The sequence below is a fragment of the Pezoporus flaviventris genome, unplaced genomic scaffold, assembly GCF_033815535.1.
Source record: "Pezoporus flaviventris isolate CSIRO_AGI_PZ_B2104156 unplaced genomic scaffold, CSIRO_AGI_Pfla_v1 ptg000116l, whole genome shotgun sequence".
NCBI lineage: Eukaryota > Metazoa > Chordata > Aves > Psittaciformes > Psittacidae > Pezoporus > Pezoporus flaviventris.
In genome coordinates, this window is record NW_026892664.1 from 1915196 (window position 1) to 1936406 (window position 21211).

General features: G+C 45.1%; 3 protein-coding genes and 1 pseudogene across 3 annotated transcripts; 3 read left to right on the plus strand and 1 right to left on the minus strand.

The window, feature by feature from the left end:
* Positions 1-690: 690 nt before the first annotated feature.
* LOC133282269 (olfactory receptor 5T17-like) lies at positions 691-1620 on the plus strand. The gene has a single exon (XM_061478309.1). The coding sequence runs from the start codon at positions 691-693 to the stop codon at positions 1618-1620; it is 930 nt and encodes a 309-aa protein (XP_061334293.1).
* A 4153-nt stretch (positions 1621-5773) lies between these two features.
* Positions 5774-6733, minus strand: LOC133282270 (olfactory receptor 8U3-like). The gene has a single exon (XM_061478310.1). It carries the CDS (start codon positions 6731-6733, stop codon positions 5774-5776), a length of 960 nt encoding a protein of 319 aa, XP_061334294.1.
* Positions 6734-11802: 5069 nt separating this feature from the next.
* On the plus strand, positions 11803-12741 carry LOC133282271 (olfactory receptor 5J3-like). The gene has a single exon (XM_061478311.1). The coding sequence runs from the start codon at positions 11803-11805 to the stop codon at positions 12739-12741; it is 939 nt and encodes a 312-aa protein (XP_061334295.1).
* A 4185-nt stretch (positions 12742-16926) lies between these two features.
* On the plus strand, positions 16927-17903 carry LOC133282272 (olfactory receptor 8U3-like; annotated as a pseudogene).
* The last annotated feature ends 3308 nt before the right edge of the window (positions 17904-21211 follow it).

The following is a 21211-nucleotide window of genomic DNA, read 5'->3' on the forward strand; positions in this document are numbered from 1 at the left end:
CAGATGAAAAGTTACTGAAGAATAAATGGGGTTTTCCTGTTTTATCTCTGCAGTGTGCAAGCAAAATCACCTTTAAGGAAAACCTCTACGGGGAAGGCTCCCTAAGATGCCAAATGTTCTATTCTACTTCAAAGGTTGGATTTGATGATCTGAAAGGTCTTTTCCAACCCAGTTGATTCTATGATTCTAAGTCCTAGAATTACAGAATCACAGACTGGTTTGGGTTGGAAAGCACCTGAAGTTCAGCTAGTTCCAACCTCTCAGGCTTGGGCAGGGACGTCTCACACTAGACCGTGTCACCTCTAAAGACACGGTCTAGCGTGAAATTTTCATTATTGATGTCACTAATTCATTACAGGAAGCACTGAACCCCTTCTTTTACACTTTCTTTGTCAGAACTTGGGAGGGTTACCCTGGAATGTGATATATACCATGAGTATACATCAGGGAGATGTATATTAGAATGAATGGAATAGGGAACACTTGGTAGAGTGACTGCTACCAGAATAAAACATTCATTGCTTTGCTAACTGTTTTTTGATGGATGTTGATGCAAATGAAGCAGATCTCTGATAAGGAGAGGGTTTGCCATCCAGACCTTGGGGATCGATGGGCTTTTTAGGTGCTGAGTGTCTCCATTAACTGTTTATTATGGCACTGTGAATACATCTTGCAGTGCTTTAGGAGAAGATGGCTGAGAAAAATCAAAGCAAGCAAGTGACGGAGCTGACTCTTGTGGGACTGACGGACAACCCCCAACTACAAGCACCTTTGTTCATCCTCTTCCTCCTCATTTACTTCATCACGCTGGTGGGGAACCTGGGCATGGTTGTGCTCATCAGGAGCAGCGCTCAGCTGCAGTCCCCCATGTACTTTTTCCTTAGCAACTTATCTCTCCTCGATGCTTGCTACTCATCAGTGGTGGCACCGAGGACGTTAATGAACTTTCTGATGGAGAAGCAAACAATCTCTGTCATCGGCTGCGCAACCCAGCTTTACTTCTTCATAGCCTTTGGCACCACCGAGTGCTTCCTCCTGGCTGCGATGGCGTACGACCGCTACATGGCCATCTGCAAGCCCTTGCTGTACTTGTCCATCATGTCCCACCAGCTCTGCATGCTGCTGGTGGCCAGTTCCTATGTGCTTGGCCTGCTGCATTCCTGGGTGCACACAGAGTTCGCCTTCAGCCTGCCTTTATGCCAGCCAGCCAAGGTCAACCACTTCTACTGTGACCTCATGCCTGTTCTAGCTCTCTCCTGCTCCGACACACGTGTCAATAGGTGTCTGATATTTGTCCTTGGTGGGCTGGTGGAGATGGTGACCATCTTGGCCGTCCTGGTCTCCTATGCCTTCATCCTCGCTGCTGTCTCAAGGATCAACTCTGCTCGGGGCCGGTACAAAGCCTTCTCCACGTGCACCTCTCACCTGGCTGGAGTCACCATCTTCCACGGGTCCATCCTCGCCCTGAACTTCCGACCGGGGTCTGGCAGCAGCCTGAGCACGGATAAGGTCTTTGCTGTGTTCTACTCGCTGGTGGTGCCCATGCTGAACCCCCTGATCTACAGCCTCAGGAACAGGGAAGTGAAGAATGCCCTGAGGGACTTTGTCAGGTGGAAGTAGCTTTGGCAGGATGTTTAGCTGCTGGTTTTGTGACAAAGGTCTCCAGAGCTTCAGTTGACACCAAGGACTTTTGTTTCCCCACCCTATTCCTTCACCTTAAAGATCTGGTTTGGAACCATTTCCAAGTCTGTCTTTCTTCCTATGACTGGCTTGTACACAACACCACAATCTAATTTATCTGCTCTATTTTATTGCCTTTATTTCCCCCCCCCCTCTTTTTTTGTCTTATCAGATGGGCACTGAACATTAGTTCTGGGCTCCTTGATAGCCCTGTGAAAATGCTCTTCCATGGCCATCAGCATCTCCCAGTTGATGGCTTAAAACCTGCCTTACGACCTCTTCTCATTTTCAGGGTCTTTCTCCCCTATCATTAAAGGGCAACGAATTTTTTTCTGTACAAGTGCAGGAAATGAACTCAAAATAATGAATGAAGTACATTTATTTTAAGAGAAAAACTGGCATTAACCTCACCTAATTAGGCACTGCTCTGAGATCTCTATCTTCTCTATTATCTATGGATAAAGCTAGATATGGTATCTAAAGATGAGATTTGTTAACTAATTGTTAGGTAGATAAGGCTGTTGAATAATATCGTCTTTTATGCTCATTTCAATGTAGTCCAGGTTTTGAATCATCTCCAGAGAATCCAATATTCTCCTCCAAAATATTCAGGCTGGTCTAACAGCACCTGCAGAACAGGGTAAAGAGGCCCATGTCCAGCTCTTCCTGCCAAAAGGTGATTTCTTTTTGAGGTATCAGAAGTACTTAATGAGAGGACCTCTGTCATGTATTTGATGTGAGAAGTTTGTGTCTACAGCCAGGGCTTTCTGCGTTTTGTAGATCCCTTCTCTGCAAAGATTGAAGCAGAATCATGCAATGAAGCTCTCAGTATAAAATGTAGTTCCAAAACCTCAAGCCTGTTTCTTATATTGCTGGAATTCACAATTGTGCTTCCCCTGCACGTTAGACTGAGGTTCCTATTGCCAGTTCACTGAGTCGGATCCACCATACACAGGACCATGGCATTCAAGACTTCCCTTGGAAAGGTAGCACCAAGTGTAGGTAAACCTTTGACTATTTTAGTTGTCTCTGCTTTGGAAACTTTCTTAAACCCAAGAGGAAATAAGGACACCAGAGTGGGGTAATTCATCAGACAGTGATGAGCCCTCCACATGACACTGCTCATCTAGACTCCTGTTTCCACAAAAGCTCAGATCAGATAATATTTTGAGGTCCAGCTTGGGCTTTCTGTGGCTCTATGATTCTATATGTATAGTCTAAGCCAAAATAGCCAACAAAATGGTAGAAAACAAGGTGTGGTGAAGGTTTTGAAGGAAGCTGTCCGATCAAAAGTCTCTGTCCTGCCAACACGTTCCCCCACACGTAAGACAATGTGTTCTCTTAATACTGTTGTTTTTCAGAGCACATAAACAGTGTGTTCATTATAAACATACTTTCCAAATAGAAGTTAATTCCTACTCACATCAGCTAAAGAATTTTTCCCCCATCAGTGTGTTTTGGCTTCTTTGAGACCCGGATAGCTCTCAATTACCATTGATTCTGTGTTCAAGATTGTCTTTCATCAACAGAAACTTCCCACAGGCTTAATTCTTATATGAAATCCACTGTTTGGTGTTTCCCAGTGCGCTTGAGCATGAGCTGGGCATGGATATGGGATGTGGGTGCTGATCTCGAGCTGGAATTCCATTTCTCTCACCATTTAGGTAAAAGGTCATGTCAAATGAGTATAAAATACCCCTCAAAATGAATGGGAGGAGACCTGATGTGCCCAAATTTTCCTTTACACTGGGTGGTCTCAGCACAGTTCATCATCATGTGTTATGAATGATATTGTCTACAATTTTTTCCTTTATGTATAATCTATTGTAAAGCTGCAGCCTGGGGAGGGATTCACCCTGGTATTCAAAAGTGCAACTTGAGAGCTTGATTCCCATCAACTTCTTCTCTTTGAAAGGCACAAACAAATGCTATGAATCTTTTGAAACCTTTTCTCCGACTCTTTTTCAGCAAGGAAATGTAAAACTACACTTGCTCTTCCCTCCCACCCCAGCAGCTTTAATAAACAGCTCACAGGTAAGAGTGAGGAATTTTATTGGAGCAGAGAACAAGGTCAACAATCTTGTAAGAAAAATAGATAATTACGAGTGACAAAAGTTATAAATGAATAAAGCTGATTGGTGTTTCCTGTGAGGAAAAGGAGCCTGGGATAATTGAGGGTAATTTCTCCCTACAGACTGGTGCCTACAAACTGAATTGAAGTTTGAGGTTCCTTCTCCTCTTGATTTCCTTCCAAGGAGCATGTGATGGCTGGGTCTCTTTCTCATTACATACTGTCATTGACTTCTGTGCAGGATCTGTGGAAGAGCATAAATAAAGTCATGTGGAATAGGGAAAATCTCATTGTTTTAGTGCATCGCAGTCTTCCTCAGTTAAGATGAACTGTTCATGTCCTGGATGACAGAGCTCTTTTGTGTAGCCAGTGGTTGAAGAACCTCCTTGTGCACTTGACCAGAGCCGCCTTCACGTCCTTGTTCCTCAGGCTGTAGATGAATGGGTTGAGCATGGGGGTGATCATGGTGTAGAAGATGGAGGCCACCTTATCCAGTCTCCTGTGGCTAGATAGCTGTTGTAGGTACATGAAAAACGTTGTCTCATAGACTAAGTCAACAACCATCAAATGGGAGGTGCAGGTGTGGAAGGCTCTGGCCCTGCTCTGTGCTGAGCACATCCTTTATGTGGAATCCTTTGATGAAGACCTGCTGAGCTGGTGACTCTGGGCTTCCACTGTATTCAAGGATGAGAAATGGGCATTTTGAGGCAATGATCAATTATCCCAGGGTGAAGTAACAGGCCTTTATCCCCCTGAGCAGCCTCAGCTGGGGCTCCATCCCCACCCTCTGCCCATTTGTCCCCCTTCTCTATTTAATCTCAGCCCAGGGAGGTTGAACTTCATAAGAGGAGTTCCAGTTCCCAGTTTGGCAGGAGGTGTGCACACCTGTGGAATCCTTTGATGAAGACCTAGGTTTGCTCATAGACTTCCCTAGCAATTGCTGGACCTGACCATGGTTCAGGGCCTGATTTGATCTGACTTGGCCTGCTCTTGTACCTATCTTGTCATCACCAACTTGCCTGATGATTTGGAGTCTTGGCTGAACTTGGCCCAGGTCTCTGTTCCTGCCCTGCTTCTCTTGCTCAGGTACTGTGGGGTGGTCCCTGCACCCCATGGTGTTCCCCTTTGGCTCTGTTTCAAGAGATTAAAGAGAGAAACCCCTGTGGTACTGGCCAGGTTTCTGCAAACCATTCTTGGGTGGCATGGTTTAGCGTGAGGTGTCCCTGCCCATGGTAAGGGGGTTGGAACTGGATGATCTTAAGGTCCTTTCCAACCCTGACTATTCTATGAAATTAGAACTTTTCTCTGGCTGCACCCAACAGCCCAGCCAGGGCTCACTGCTCTGGCACACGCTCTCCATTCAGAACATGTCCCTGCATGGGCAAATTAGGAGATTAGGGTGCTCAGGCATTGGAATAGGCTGCCCGGGGCAGAGCTGGGCTCACCATTCCTATAAGTGTCCTAAACCATGTAGACAAGGCCCTTAGTACCATGGGTTAGTGGTGGCCTTGGCAGTGCTGGGGAATGGTTGGACTGGATGATCTTAAAGGTCTTTTCCAACCTAAACAATTCTGTGATTCTCTATCTGTGTCATTTTATTTGTAATACCAGTTTTATACGTTTTATTTGTATTTCTCTGTCACACATATATATATTTACACACATCAACACATATTACACATATTGGAGCTGAGGGACAAGGTCAAGAATCTTGCAAAAAAAGTGGATATTTATCAGTGACAAAAGTGAGGATTGAATAAAGCTGATGGGTGTTTCCTGTGAGGAAAAAGAAGCCTGGGATAATTCAAGGTAATCTCTTCCTACACGCTAGTGGCTGAGAAGTGAAATGAAGTTTGAGGTTCCTGCTCCTCTTGGTTTCCTTCCAAGGAAGATGCGATGGGGGTTCTATTTCTCATTAAATACTCTGACTACTGTGCAGGAACTGTGAAAGAACCTACATAAAGTCATGAGGATTAGTGGAAAATCCCATTAGTTTAGGCGTTCTCACTTGATGTAGAGTATTCATGTCCTGCATGATACAAGTCTTGCTTGTTGCCAGTGGTTGAACATCCTCCTCCCACACTTCAGCAGAGCCCCCTTCACCTCCTTGTTCCTCAGGCTGTAGGTGAATGGGTTGAGCACTGGGGTGACCACGGTGTAGAAGACGGAGGCCACCTTATCCAGGCTCCCATGGCTAGAAGAAGGTTGTAGGTACATGAAGAATCCTGTCCCAAAGAATAGAGAAACAGCCATCAAATGGGAGGCACAGGTGTGGAAGGCTCTGGCCCTGCTCTGTGCTGAGCACATCCTCAGCATGGTGCGGATGATAGAGATGTAGGAGAGTAAAATGACCATGCTCGTGCCCACCACGTTGATGGTGACGAAGGCAAAGATGAGCATCTCGCTGCTGTGGGTGTCAGAGCACAGGAGCTTTACTACAGGAACTTTGTCACAGAAGAAGTGGTCAATGCGGTTGGGACCACAGAAGGAACCTCCAAACATGCACCATGTGTAGACGATGGCAGTGAGGAAGGCGAATAGGTAGGATGATGCTACCAGCTGCCAGCAGACACGGCTGGAGATGATGGTCACATAAAGCAGGGGCTGGCAGATAGCAACATGGCGATCATAGGCCATCATGGCCAGGAGGTGACACTCAGTAGTGGCAAAGAAAGCAAAGGTGAGGAACTGCATCATGCAGCCAGTGAAAGAAATGGTTTTGTCCTCTGATAACAGGTCTGCCAGCATCCTGGGGCAGAAGACTGTGGAATAGCAGATGTCAGTGAAGGCAAAATGGGTGAGGAAGAAGTACATGGGGGTGTGGAGGCTGGGAGACACCCGCACCAAGATGATAATGCCAAAGTTCCCCACCAAAGTGACAATATAAATCAGGAGAAACAAGACAAAAAGAGGGGTCTGCGCACATGGTCTGTCTGTAATTCCCAAGAAGACAAATTTAGTCTGCGTGTGATTTCCTTCCATGACCAGGTGTTACCTACCAAGGCAAAAGGAAGGAAAACATCAAAATCATTGCAAACAGAAATTCACTTTTGGACCATATTTAACTACAATCGATCACCAGTTTAACTGCCATGTTTTGGTGGAATTAATATTTTGTATTGTATTTTTTAAACCCAAATTATATGATTTTGTTTTACATTTGAGGTATTTGGAAAAGAACAGAGAGTGCGATGAAGCAAAAACTGCCATTTTTGTTCTTCTATGCTGAGAAACATAAACTATGGATTTATTCAAGCACCTGATTTTTCAGGTTTGAGTGAAGAATCAGATCTTTACTCACTTTCAGATTGGAGGCAGTTTGCGTCAGAAGACAGTTTAGAGGAACCTCATAGGAGCACACATAAACCTTGAGCAAGAGAAAGTCACATTCCCATTGAAATCGTAGCTTACACATTAATGACCTCCAGATATTTTCCCTTGGCTTTTAATTCTAATGCCAGTCTTAAAATCGCATATATCGAAGTGTTATCTATAATTCAAAAAGGATAAAATTCACATTGCTAAAGTCATGATTTCTACCTTTCTGAGTTCCAGCATGCTGAAGCACCCTCAACCTATGGGCATTATGTTGCTTGCCTTAGAAAAGAGTTGGTGTTATAAGAGGCTGATTCCAAAGGCTGATTTGTTAGTGACCATATTCTGTTGACAACCTGAAATGCTGCATTTCTTTATGACAAAATAAGATTCATCCTCATTTAACTCTTGAGTAATTCAGTTCATCTTGCTTTAGCTGCCTATGTAAAAGAAAACAACCTGCATAAGCCAATGCTCCCTCTTATTATAAAGAAAACCCACATTGGTAAGGCTGTTTTCCAATGCAGCTTTCCCAAAGGCAACCCGAGGACATGCAGAAGCAAGCCCACTGCCTCAATGCAGGTGAGACTCTGCTTTGTGTTGGTGTTACCTCCTGTGACTTCCTTCTGCCACCGAGTAATGGGAGCCACAGGTTAGTCCCCAACGCAGCAGAGAACGCCTACGTGCCGGCATCAGCTCTGTTAAGCACCTGATGTGAAGAGAGGGGAGCTCCTGCCAGACTCCAAGAGCCCAGCTTGTGGTGCTGGGGCTGTAAATACAGTTGCATGTGCTCTGCTGGGAGGAAGCCTCCACGGCTGCTCATGCTTTCCCAGAGGAAAACAAAGAGAAGCAAAAAGCAAAGGGTGTGAAATCACCTCTGAAAGGCATTGTGGTGCTTGGGCACCTGAGAGTCATGGAGTGCATGAGCTGTCTTTGAGCACAGCTACACAGCAGCACCAGTGATGAGCAGCTCTTGGGATGCTTCTGACATACTTGTGGATTATGCCAAGCATTCTATCTCTCGTTGCCAACAGAATAAGAATGGGTTTAGAGACATTTCAGATCTTGTAGAGGGTCCCTAAATGCAACAGGAACCACAAGTGACTCCTTCTCTGGAGCTGCTGATATCCCTCTGTGAACACTTGAGTGCCCATTTTTCCAGCCCCAGTGGGATTATCCACATATAGTGCCTGGATGGCCAACACCTGAGCTGGTGCCTTAGGGCTTCCACTGTATTGAAGGATGAGAAATGGGCATTTGAGGCAGTGATGAATTGTCCCAGGGTGAGCTAATAGGCCTTTATCCCCCTAAGCAGCCTCAGCTGGGGCGTCATCCCCACCCTCCACCCATTTGCCCCCCACCTCTATTTAAGCTCAGCCCAGGGAAGTTGGGCTATTTTTGAGGTTTTGTTTCCATTTTCGCAGGAGTTGTGCACATCTATGGAATCCTTTGATGGTGACCAAAGCTTGCTCATGTATCTTCCTAGCAATTGCTCAACCTGACCGTGATCGGGGGATTTATTTGACCTGTGTTGGCTTGGTTTGGCTTGGTCTTGGACCTGCCTCATAATCCCTTACTTGCTTGACACCCTGGAATCTTGGCTGACCTTGGCCCAGGTCTCTGTTCCTGCCCTACTGCTCTTGCTCAGATACTGTGGAATGGGTCCTGCACCCCATGGTGTTCTCTTTTGGTTCTGTTTAGACAGATTTAGGAGACAAACCCCTGTGGCAGTCTCCAGGCTCCTGCAGACTAGAATCTGTCACCCTCTGCACCCAACAGCCCAGCCAGTGCTCACTGTTCTGCCAGTCCCTCTCCACCCAGATTCTATCCGTACATGGGCAACTTAGGAGATAGTCTATTCAGTGAGGGAAATTAGAGTGAGAAATCAAACATTACATTCAAGTGTTATTTTCTGGTCTGATTTCAAAGGCCTCTGTCCTTCCTAACTTTTCATCATTTAATTGCATTGATTGTGGCTCCTTTGTTGACCACAAGTAGAAGACACTTTTCCCCGACCTAAGTCACCATCAACAGGCTTACTTTATAAGTGACATAGACAATCTGGTTTTTCCTTGTGTGCTTTAGCATGAGCTGGTCATGGACATGGCATGTGGGTGCTTATTTCCAGCTTATTTCTATTTATCTCACCATTTAAGTAAATAGGATTTAAGATGAATGTACAACACCCTTTAATATGAATGGGATGAGCCCTTGATGTGCCCAAATTCTCCTTACCACTGGATGGTCTCAGCACAGTTCATCATTCTCAGTTATGAATTCATTGCTTACAATTCCCTTCTTTGAAGTGAAATCTCTTGTGAAGCTGCAGCCCGGGGAGGGATTCCCCCTGATATTCAAAGGTGAATGAGGCCAGGAGCAACCTGATGTTACCATGAAGACCGCAGGACATAGTTATTGTTCAGAAAGGACATCTAGGAGGTCACTGTTCTTATGCTGAATGTTGTAACAGGTTAGACATCTTTGTGACAATAATTAGAAGAGATATTCCATCAACCTGTGTGCATAGAATCATAGAATCATAAAACAGCTAGGGTTGGAAAGAACCTTAAGATCATCAAGTTCCAACCCCCCTGCCATGGGCAGGGACACCTCACACTAAACCATGGCACCCAAGGCCTCATCCAACCTGGTCTTGAACACTGCCAGGGATGGAGCAATCACAACCTCCCTGGGCACCCTATTCCAGTGCCTCACCACACTAACAGGAAAGAATTTCCTCCTTAGATCCAATCTAAAGCTAAGCCTTTATTAGTAGTTTAGGCTGTTGTGACTCATGGGTTCTCATTCAGGGGCCAGCAATATACAACCAAGGTTCACGTGTCTTAGAGCCCTGAACTGTCGCCAAAACTGTGACAAACACTTATTCCTTAAGTGTTTGTGTCTGTTGCCTTTAAAGACCTGCAGGGAGAGATACAAAGGCAACACACTGGTGCAAGTGAAGAACTTCATCTGATGAAAATAGGCTGGAAGCTCTTGGAGATTCAGGAGAGACATTCTTGTGTGGAAGCTAGGAAGATGCCTTCAAGAGATAATCCCCTCGATTTGCTATGCAGATATCCAGTGTCATCTAATGTGGAAGAGAACTTACAGCTGTAAGAGGTGACCCCCTTCCACAGGTACGTGAGACCATACCATGAAAGGTCCAGGTTAGCCCTGCTCTGGTAGAAATCACTGCAGCAACTGGGGAGGCTGCTCAGAATTGTGCCAGGTAAAGATTTGCTCCTCTGTGTTGGTTTTAAAGAGATGAAATATTCCTGCTGGGATGTACTTATAGAATCCCAGCCTGCTTTGGGTTGGAAGGGAGTTTAAAGCTCATCCAGCTCCAACCCCTGCCACGGGCAGGGACACCTTCCACTAGAACAGCTTCCTCCAATCCCCTGTGTCCAACCTGACCTTGAACACTGCCAGGGATGGGGCAGCCACAGCTTCTCTGGGCACCCTGTGCCAGTGCCTCAGCACCTTCCCAGGGAAGAGCTTCTGCCTAAGAGCTCATCTCAGTCTCCCCTCTGGCAGGTTCAAGCCATTCTCCTTGGCCTGTCCCTACAGGCCCCTGTCCAAAGCCCTTCTCCATCTTTCTTGTAGCCCATTTAGCCACTGCTGCTTATCATGGTGCTTATGGTATGTTTAAGGAACCTTGCAAAATAAGAGACGAGAAAACTCACAAGGACAGATGAACCTAACCACTGGCCCTGAAATAGTGATATTCACTTTAAAATGTAAAGAATATTTCTACAAAGAAATATTCTGTTGATGGAGAATGGATCTTCGCTGAGTCTTCCGGTCCTGACACTCATCTGGTGGGGTAAGATTTTAACTCTCATCTTTAATCCTGTAAAGATTTAATTGTTTTATTCTGAACCTTCATGTTATCAGGGACAGAAACCTGTAATTCACACTTTTTTTTCATGAGGGTGAGCAGCTTAACTTAGTGCCTAACTTAGACAACCGGAGTTGAGTGAGTTTGGCTTAGCAGAGCTCAATGGTCTCATCATGGTGTTGATTCCTCCTAATCGTATATTCTCTTAATAGTACTAAGGGAATAACATCTTCAGACCCAAATTTTGCTCATGGTCTCCTGGCTTCACTTCCCCAAGGTTTCCAAGACTGTAATATTAAACTCTTCATGTCCTGAATGAGTTTTAGGGTCATGCAGCACCCCTTCCCTTCTCCTTCCTTAATTCCCAGCAAATTAAAGGCTCTTTTTCCTTCATCTCAATGGCTTTTCCAAAACCACCCAAGGAAAGCTACAGTGCTTTTCGTCTTATATGAGTTATAGCCAGAAGCTGCTTCCAAAATCAGTGCTGTCTTCAGAGAAACTTAATCACAGGAGATCAAGGGCAGAGCTGATGGCTTGGTTTGTGTCACATCGATCCCTCTCTGCTGCTGTAGCCATTGGTCTCATCAAACTGTAGGTACCAAAATGGGATTGAGTGATACAAATGAATCTGCTCAGAGGTGTTTGGGGAAGCTGGGATGCCCTCACTTCAGAAGGGGCCTCCTCTTTCCTTGGGCTGTGTAAGAGGGCAAGCTTAGAGCAGATGGCCACAGAGCAGTCCATTCCACTGTAGCTCCCTGGAAATGAATAGTGGGGATGCCCTCGGTGCACAGGGTGCTAATTGTCAAGTTATCCCATTCCAGTTCAAACAAAGGCATGGTTTCCACTGTCCTGTATTTTCAAGACTTTTTTCCTTCCTTGCCAGATACAAAAGCCCTGAATGGCAGAGCAGAATCACACCTCAGCAGCAGAGTTCATCCTCAAGGGTCTCAGTAACCAAGTGGAGACGAAGGCAGCCCTTTTTGTGCTGTTGCTGCTCATCTACACTGTCACCCTTCTGGGCAACGCAGGGATAATTGTAGCCATCCGAGGGCACCCACAGCTCCACAGATCCATGTACTTCTTCCTGGGCAGCCTCTCCATTGTTGACATCTGCTTCTCCTTTGTGGTAGCCCCCAGGACTTTGGTCAACTTCCTATTGGAGAAGAAGACCATTTCCTTTGCTGGCTCTATGGGTCAAGCGTTCTTCTGCATCGTCTTTGTGACAACTGAGTTTTTCCTGCTGGCTGTCATGGCCTATGACCGGTACGTGGCCCTCTGTAACCCCCTGCTCTACTCCTCTGTCATGACTCAGAGGTTACGTGTGGGGCTGGTGGTTGGGTGCTATATTGGGGGTGTCCTGAACTCCATCATTCAGATGACCTTCATCATCAGGCTTCCCTTCTGCAGCTCCAATGTCATCAACCACTTCTTCTGTGATGTTCCTCCTCTCCTGTCTCTGTCCTGTGCCAGCACGTACATCAATGAGATGATCCTCTTCTCCTTGGCTGGTGTCATTGAGCTCAGCACCATCTCTGCCATTCTGGTCTCCTACGTCTTCATCTTCTTTGCCATCCTGAGGGTCCGTAATGCTGAGGGCAGGCAAAAAGCCTTTTCCACCTGCATGTCCCACCTGATTGTGGTGACCATGTTGTATGGAACAACCATCTTCATGTATTTACGCCCTAGCTCTAGTTACTCCCTGAACACTGACAAAGTGGTCTCTGTTTTCTACACGGTGGTAACCCCCATGCTCAACCCCCTCATCTACAGCTTGAGGAACAAAGAGATGAAGGATGCTCTGAGGAGAACTGCAGAAAGAATCACAGTGAGGTTTTGAAAACCCTGATCCAGGGATGTGGGTAACCTGAGGATTTGTCCCAGAGGCTGTGGAGCCTCCACCCATGGACATGTTCAGAAGCTGCCTGAATGAGGCCAGGAGCAACCTGATGTGACCATGACTAGTCACTGATGTGACTATGACCAGCAGGACATAGTTATTGTGCAGAAAGGACATCTAGGAGGTCTCTGTTCCTATGACTTGCAAATTATACACATAAACACGTATGTATGTGTGTATATATATCAAAACACAATATTAAATGTATCCTAACCTATATATTTATATATAACACAATATAATCTTGTGTTCAATGTCAACACCAACACACACGATACTGATTTTTCTTGCCTCACTTTAGCTGGGGTCTCAGTGATTTATGGGCTGGGTAGGGGAGGCAGCTCCTATGAAAAGCTTTTCCCAGGAAGGATGGAAACCCAAGATCTAAATGGATGAACTGATCTTTTAATGCAGTTATGGAGCAGTGGGATATTGCGCATGAGCCAAGTGAGTGAAATGCAAATTCTTCAACAGGTCTGTGTTTGGAACCAGGCTGCTGAGTTAAATCACAGTCAAATTGGGCTTTGCCGCCTCTTTTCAGGCAGCTGTAGAACTTCACCCTTTCAGTTTTCCTCCTCAAGTTCTGCCTTTCTCAAATCCTTTAAGAGAAGCTCTAAGGAGTTTTCTAATTTATCCCCAGAGTGGTTTGTTAAAAACAAAGGCAAGAATGTTATCAGTAGAGTTTGCTGCAGGAGAGTTGCACTTTGGTTTGAGGCAATGGGGATTAAAGAAACCCAAAGCAAACATGGAAACACACCAACACCCTGAAACAGCAGGAAAATCGAAGGTAATGAAGAAACCCAACCCAAAGTCCTTATTTCCTATGCAAGAAGTCATTCCTGGCACAAATTGCAGCTCCCCCATATCTTGGTTGCTATAAAATCGCAATGCCACCAGGGAAAACAGTCACCACCGGGTTTCCCCACACACCCAAAACTTCCCTATTTCTTTAGCAGCTCATCACTCAACGGTGAGAGATGTCCCTGATCCAGTTGTGTAAACAAGCTCCTCTGGGAATGGATTTGGAGCTGATGGGCTGATAGGAAGGAGAAGGCTTGGCTGAGTCCTGGATGGAGATTTTCCACCTGTGGTCACTTGAGCTGTGGCATCTCCAGTGGGAAAAACACTCTTTAATCCAGGGGAAAATAACCCAAACAGGGATGTGACCCTGGCCAGCACTAAGAAATAAGTATTTATTCGTTATTTATACTTTATTCTTTATTTATACTTTAATCTTTATCTGTTCTCTTTTATTCTTTATTTATTCTTATTCTTTACTAAAGTTACCAGCCTGAAGCTGACTCTTACTGTTGCCAGCAGGACATGACAGTATCCACATATGCTGGCTCTGTAGATGCCCATTTCCCCTTCAAAGCTGTATTCATCTACTTCTGAACAAAATCCATTCCTTTTCCTATGTGATTTTTGTTCCTTCTTGGTACCATTGCTCTCTGTGGTCACCTCCAAGAGGTGCAAAATGGTCACAGGAGTCCCTTTAGGTATCAAAAGGCAGAAGATTTGAAATAAGTGGCTAGAAAATCATGGATCCGGATTTCTTATGCAACACCGCCACCGATTGGACGTTGCTGGGATAGTCACTCCTTTCATTCAAGATAAAACCACCTTTTTCTTACGTGCTGGGAAGCTTTGGGCAGCCAAGTGACTTGTTCTCAGAAAACTGAGAAATAATAGATAAATAAACTAAGGCCATCATGTTGCCTCTACAGTTGGCTGATCCTATGTAGACAGTTTATTTCCTGACCCTGTTAAAGCAATGTCAGATAGTTCTCTGTCACAAAACCAGCAGATAAACATCATACCAAAGATACTTCCAAACCAAAGTGTTGCCAGCCTACTGAAGACTGAAAGTCTAATGTTATAGTTGGTAAAGGAAAAGGCACTAAGGAAAAGATAACAACACTTGAATGTAAGGATCAATTTGTTACTCTACTTTTCATCACTGAAAAACTACCTCCTAATTTGCTCATGTAGGGACATGTTCTGGATGGAAAATGACTGTCAGAGCAGTGAGCTCTGGCTGGGCTGTCAGATGCAGAGGGTGATGGGTTCTACTGTGCAGGAGCCTGGGGTCTGCCACAGGGGTTTGTCTCCTTTATCTGTCTAAACAGAACCAAAGGAGAACACCCTGGTGCAGGGAGCATCTCACAGTACCTGAGCAAGAGAAGCAGGGCAGGAACAGAGACATGGACCAAGTTCAACCACAGCTCCAAAGCATCAGGAAAGCTGGTGATGAGGAGGCAGATTCAAGACCAAGCCAAGTCAGGTCGAGTCAATCCCTTGTTCAGGATCAGGTGAAAAAATTGCGAGGAAGATATATGAGAAATCCTAGATGACCACCAAAAGATTGCATAGGTGTGCTGAACTCCTACTAAACTGGAAACCAGAACTCCTCTAGTAAAGCTCAATCTGCCTGTTCTGAGTTTAAATAGAGATTGGGGAAACAACAGGAAGAGGGTGGGGATGGAGCCCCAGCTGAGGCTGGTCAGGGGGATAAAGGCCTATTAGTTAATTCTGGGACAAATCCTCTCTGCCTCAAAATGCCTGTTTTTCACCCTTGAATACAGTGGAAGTCCAGAGGCACCAGCTCAGCTGTTGGACATCCAGGCACTACATGTGGGTAACCCCATTTGGGCTGGAAAACTGTCCCTCCACAGAGGACATCAGCAGTTTCAGAGGTGGAGTCACTTCTTCATGTTCCTTTTGAGGACTGTGTGCAAGATCTGGAATGTCTCTAAACCCATTTTCATTGTGTCAGTATGTTCAGACCAAAATATTTGCATGGTCCACAAGTATGTAGGAAGCATCCTATGAGCTACTCATTACTGCTGCTGTGCAGCTGTGCTCAGGCATGGCTCACCCACTCCATGTCTCTCAGATGCTCAAGCACCACAATGCCTTTCAGAGCTGATTTCATACCCTTTGCTTTTCCTTCTCTTTCTTTTCCTCTGGGAAAGCATGAGCAGCCCTGGAGGCTTCCTCCCAGGAGAGCACATGCAACTGTATTTACAGCCCCAGCACCACAAGCTGGGCTCTTGGAGTCTGGCAGGAGCTCACCTCTCTTCACATCAGGTGCAACAGAGCTGATGCTGGCACATAGATGTTCTCTGCTGCGTTGGGGATAAATCCTTGGCACCCATCACTCGGTGGCAGAAGGAAGTCACAGGAGGTAACACCAACACAAAGCAGAGCCTCACCTGCACTTAGGCAGTGGGCTTGTGTCTGCATGTCCTTGTGTAATCTGTGGTAAAGCTGTGTCAGAAAGCAACCTTACCAATGTGGGTTTTCTTTATAATAATATGGAGCAACGTCTGATGCAGGTTGTGTTTCTCTTGCAAAGGCAGCTTAAGCCAGATACATTGATTTATTCAAGAGTTAAATGAGGATGAATCTTACTCTGTTACACAGAAATGCAACAGTTCAGACTGTCAGCAGAATATAGTCACTAACAAATCAGCCTTTAGAATCAGCTTGTTATAACAGCAACTGTTTTTTAAAGCAAGAAACTGAATGCCCATAGGTTTAGGATGCTTTATCATGCTGGAGCTCAGGAAGGTATAAATCATGAGTTTAACAAAGTCAATGTTATTTGTTGTTAGTGATCTCAAATAGTTTGTTAAATGTGATTTGGTGACTGGAATGACAATCAAAAGCCAAAGAAAAGTGTCTGGAAGTCATGCATGTGTAAGCTGGGCTTTCACTGAGACTGAGAAATCCTCTTGCTTCACGTTTACGTGCAATCCTATGAGGATCCTCTGAGGTGTCTTCTGACACAAATTTCCTTCAAACTGAAAGTGAATAAAGATCTGATTCTTTGCTGAAACCTGAAAACACACCTGCTTGTCTAAAGCCAGTGTTAATTGTACCAGCATAGAAAAATAAAAATGCCATTTACTGCTTCAATGAACTACCTGTTCTTTTCTGATTACCTCATCTGAAAAACATAATATATGCATATAATTTTGGTTAGAAAATATACTAGAATAATCTAATGTGTAGCAGGTATAGTGGTCATTGATTGGCGATAGATGTGGTCCAGATTTGAATCTCCATTTTTGATCAGTTTGATGTTTCTCTTCCTTTTGCCTCAGCAGGGACCACCTGGTCATGGGAGGAAACCACACACAGACTGAATTCATTCTCTTGGGAATTACAGACAGCCCATGTCTGCAGACCCCTCTTTTTGTCTTGTTTCTATTGATTTACATTGTCACTTTGGTGGGGAATGTTGGGATTATCATCTTGGTTTGGGTGTCTCCCAGCCTCCACACCCCCATGTACTTCTTCCTCACCCACTTTGCCTTCACTGACATCTGCTATTCCACAGTCATCTCCCCAGGATGCTGGCAGACCTGTTATCAGAGGACAAAACCATTTCTTTCACTGGCTGCATGATGCAGTTCCTCACCTTTGCTTTTTTTAGTACTATTGAGTGTCACCTGCTGGCCATGATGGCCTACGACCGGCACACTGCTATCTGCCAGCCCCTGCTTTATGTGACCATCATCTCCAACCGCATCTGCTGGCAACTGGTAGCATCATCCTACCTATTCGCCTTCCTCAGTGCCATCATCTACACATGGTGCCTGTTTGGAGGTTCCTTCTGTGGTCCCAACCACATTGACCACTTCTTCTGCGACGAAGTTCCTGTGCTGAAGCTCATGTGCTCTGACACCCACAGCAGTGAGATGGTCATCTTTGGCTTCATCACCATCAATGCGGTGTGTGCAAGTGTGGTCATTTTTCTCTCCTACATCTCTATCATCCGCACTGTGCTGAGGATGTGCTCAGCACAGAGCAGGGCCAGAGCCTTCCACACCTGTGCCTCCCATTTGGTGGCTGTTTCTATGTACTTTGGGACAGGATTCTTCATGTACCTACAACCTCCTCCTAGCCACAGGAGCCTGGATAAGGTGGCCTCCATCATCTATACAGTCATCACCCCCATGCTTAACCCATTCACCTACAGCCTGAGGAACAGGGAGGTGAAGGGGGCTCTGGTGAAGTGCAGGAGCAGGCTCTTCAACCACTGGCAACATAAGAAAGTTCTATCATCTATCACAGGCACAGTTCATGTCAACTGAGAAAGCCTATGGTACACTAAAACATTTTTTTCCAATACTCCCCATGATTTGATGTAGATTCTTCCACAGTTCCTGCACAAAAGTCAATGACAGTATTGAATGAGAAACAGACCCCCAAAATCACACCGTTCTTGGAAGAAAATCAAGAGGAGACTAAGCCTCAAATTTCAATTCACTTCTCAGTCACCAGCCTGTGGGAAGAAATCACCCTCAATTATCCCAGTCCTCTTTTCCTCACAGGAAACACCAATCAGCTTTACCCAGTTATAGCTTTTGTCACTGATAAAGATGTCTTTTTCTTGCAAGATTCTTGCCCTTGTCCCTCAGCTCCCATAAAATTCCTCACTCTTACCTCTGAGCTCTTTATTAAAGCTGCTGGGGAGGGAGGGAAGAAGAAGTGTAGTTTCACATTTGCTTGCTGAAAAAAGTAAGGGAAAAGGCCTAAAAAGATTCATTGCATTTGTTTGTGCCTTTCAAAGAGAAGAAGCAGGTAAGGATCAAGGTCTCAAGCTGCACCTTTGAATGTCAAGGGGAATCCCTCTCCTGTTTGCAGCTTCACGAGCAATTTCACTTAAAGGAAGACAATGTAGATAACATAATTTGTAATACAGGATGATGAACTGTGCTGAGACCACCCAGTGTTAAGGACAATTTGGGCACATCAAGGGCTCCTCCCATTCATTTTAAATGGTGTTTTACATTCATCTGAAGTGCCATTTACTTAGATGGTGATATAAATGGAATTCCAGCTGGTGATAATCACCCACATCCCATGTCCATGCCAAGACCATGCTTAAGCACAACAGGAAACCAAACTGTGGATTTCTTATAAAAGTTAGGAATGTGGCTAGTTTCCCTAGATGAAAGAGTAAACTGAACACAGAATCAATGGTAACTGAGAGCTGCCTGCCTCTCAAAGAAGCCAAAATAATACACCGGTGTGGGAAAATCTCTTTCTCTTACCTGTTTTGAGTGGAAATCAACTTATATTTATCAAGTATGTGGGTGGTGAACAGTGTGTGCTCTGTCAAACAGCATCTAGATGGGAGATGTTGTCTTAGGTCTGGGGAAAGTGGCTTCAATATTTGTGAACGAGTGAGCCAGAATCGATGCCATTAATTGCTAAAGAGCTTGGTAGCACAGAGACCTTTGCTATTAGGTATGTGGCCCATATAGACCTGAGCATTTAAGACTGTCTTCTTACATATATAGAACCTATATATCCATAAAATATATAGACTCTTTGGATAAGTTATCTTGCTTTATCAGTTAGATAAGAGAGCTGACAGAAATTACAAAGCAGGGCCTAACATAAATGAGAGAAATGCATCTTTCATCTTAAAATAATCTACTTCATTAAATAATACCATTACAATTCCTGTACTTCACTAGAAAAAAGAAGAAGCCCCTGAAAATAAGATGAGGTCATAATGTAGGTTTGAAGCTATCACCTGGAGATGCTGGCAGCTTTGGAAGATATTTTTGACAGGGCTAGCAAGGAGCCTGGTGGTAACGTCAAGTGTAAATGGGAAAAGACCTACACACAGGAGAAAAAAAACAAACCCAGTAAGGTCAATAAAAGAGTGTAGATAAATCAGACTGTCTGTGGTCTTGTTGCACAAACCAGTCACAGGGAGAAAGCAAGACTTAGAAATGGTTCCAAAGCAAGCCTGGAAGCCTAAGAAAGAGGCTGGGGAAGCCAAAGTCCTTGGTATCACTGAAGCTCTGGTGTCCTCTGTCACAAAACCAGCAGATGAACATCGTGCCAAAGCTACATCCAAACCAAAGTGTTGCCAATCTGCTGAAGACTGAAAGTCTAATGCTGTACTTGGTAAACGAGAAAGCACTAAGGAAAAGATAATAACAATTGAAAATAACGTTCAATTTATTACTCTACTCACCTCACTGAAAAGACTGTCTCCTAATTTCCCATGTAGGGACATGCTCTGGATGGAGAGGGACTGCCAGAGCAGTGAGCACTGGCTGGGCTGTTGGGGCGCAGAGGGTGATGGGTTCTGCTCTGCAGGAGCCTGGGGACTGCCACAGGGCTTTGACTTTTGAATCTCTATCAACAGAGCCAAAGAAGAGCACCACAGTGTGCAGGGACCATCCCACAGTACCTGAGCAAGAGAAGTAGGGCAGGAAAAGAAGGCTTGGGTTAAGTTCAGCCAAGATTAGAGTGCATCAGGCAAGCAGGTGATTATAAAGCAGATCCAGGACCAAGCCAAGGGTCAAGTCAATCCCTTGTTCAGGAACAGGTCCAAAAAATGCTAGGAAGATAAATGAGAAAGCCAAAATCACCATCAAAGAATTGCAAAGGTGTGCAGAACTCCTGCTAAAGTTCAAAACAAAACTCATCTAAAAAACCTCAGTCTTCCTGAGCTTTGATAGAGATGGGGGACAAATAGGAAAAGGGTGGGGTTGGAACCCCAGCTGAGGCTGCTCAGGGGGATAAAAGCCTATTAGTTAAAGCTGGGACAATTCATCACTGTGTGAAAATACCCATTTCTCACCTTTGAATACAGTGTAAGCCCAGAGGCACCAGCTCAGCTGTTCGACATCCAGGCACTGCATGTGGATAACTCCACTGGGAATGGAAAACTGGGCTCTCAAGTGTCTACAGATGGACATCAGCAGCTCCAGAGATGGAGTCACTTGTGCTTTATGTCCCATTTGGGGACACTCTACAAGATCTGAAATGTCTCTAAACCCATTTTTGATTCCATTGCCAATGTCAAAACAAAACCTTTGAATGATCCATAAGTACATCAAAAGCATCCTATGAGCTGCTCCTCACTGCTGCTGTGTAGCTATGATCAGGGATAACTCATCCACACCGTGTCATTCAAATGCCCAAGCACCACAATGCCTTTCAGAGCTGATTTCACACCCTTTGCTTTCCCTTCTTTTTCTTTTCCTCTGGTAAAGCATGAGCAGCCCTGGAGGCTTCCTCCCAGGAGAGCACACGCAACTGTATTTACAGCCCCAGCACCCCAAGCTGGGCTCTTGGAGTCTGGCAGGAGTTCACCTCTCTTCACATCAGGTGCTTAACAGAGCTGATGCTGGCACGTAGATGTTTTCTGCTGCACTGGGGATAAACCCTTGGCTCCCATCACTCGGTGACAGAGGGAAGGCACGGGAGGTAACATCAACACAAAGCAGAGCCTCGCCTGCACTGAGGCAGTGAGCTTGCTTCTTCGTGTTCTAGTGTCCTCTTTGGGAAAGCTGTGTCAGAAAACAGCCTTACCAATGAGGGTTCTTTTATAAGAAGAGGGAGCAATGCCTGATGCAGGTTGTGTTTATTTTAC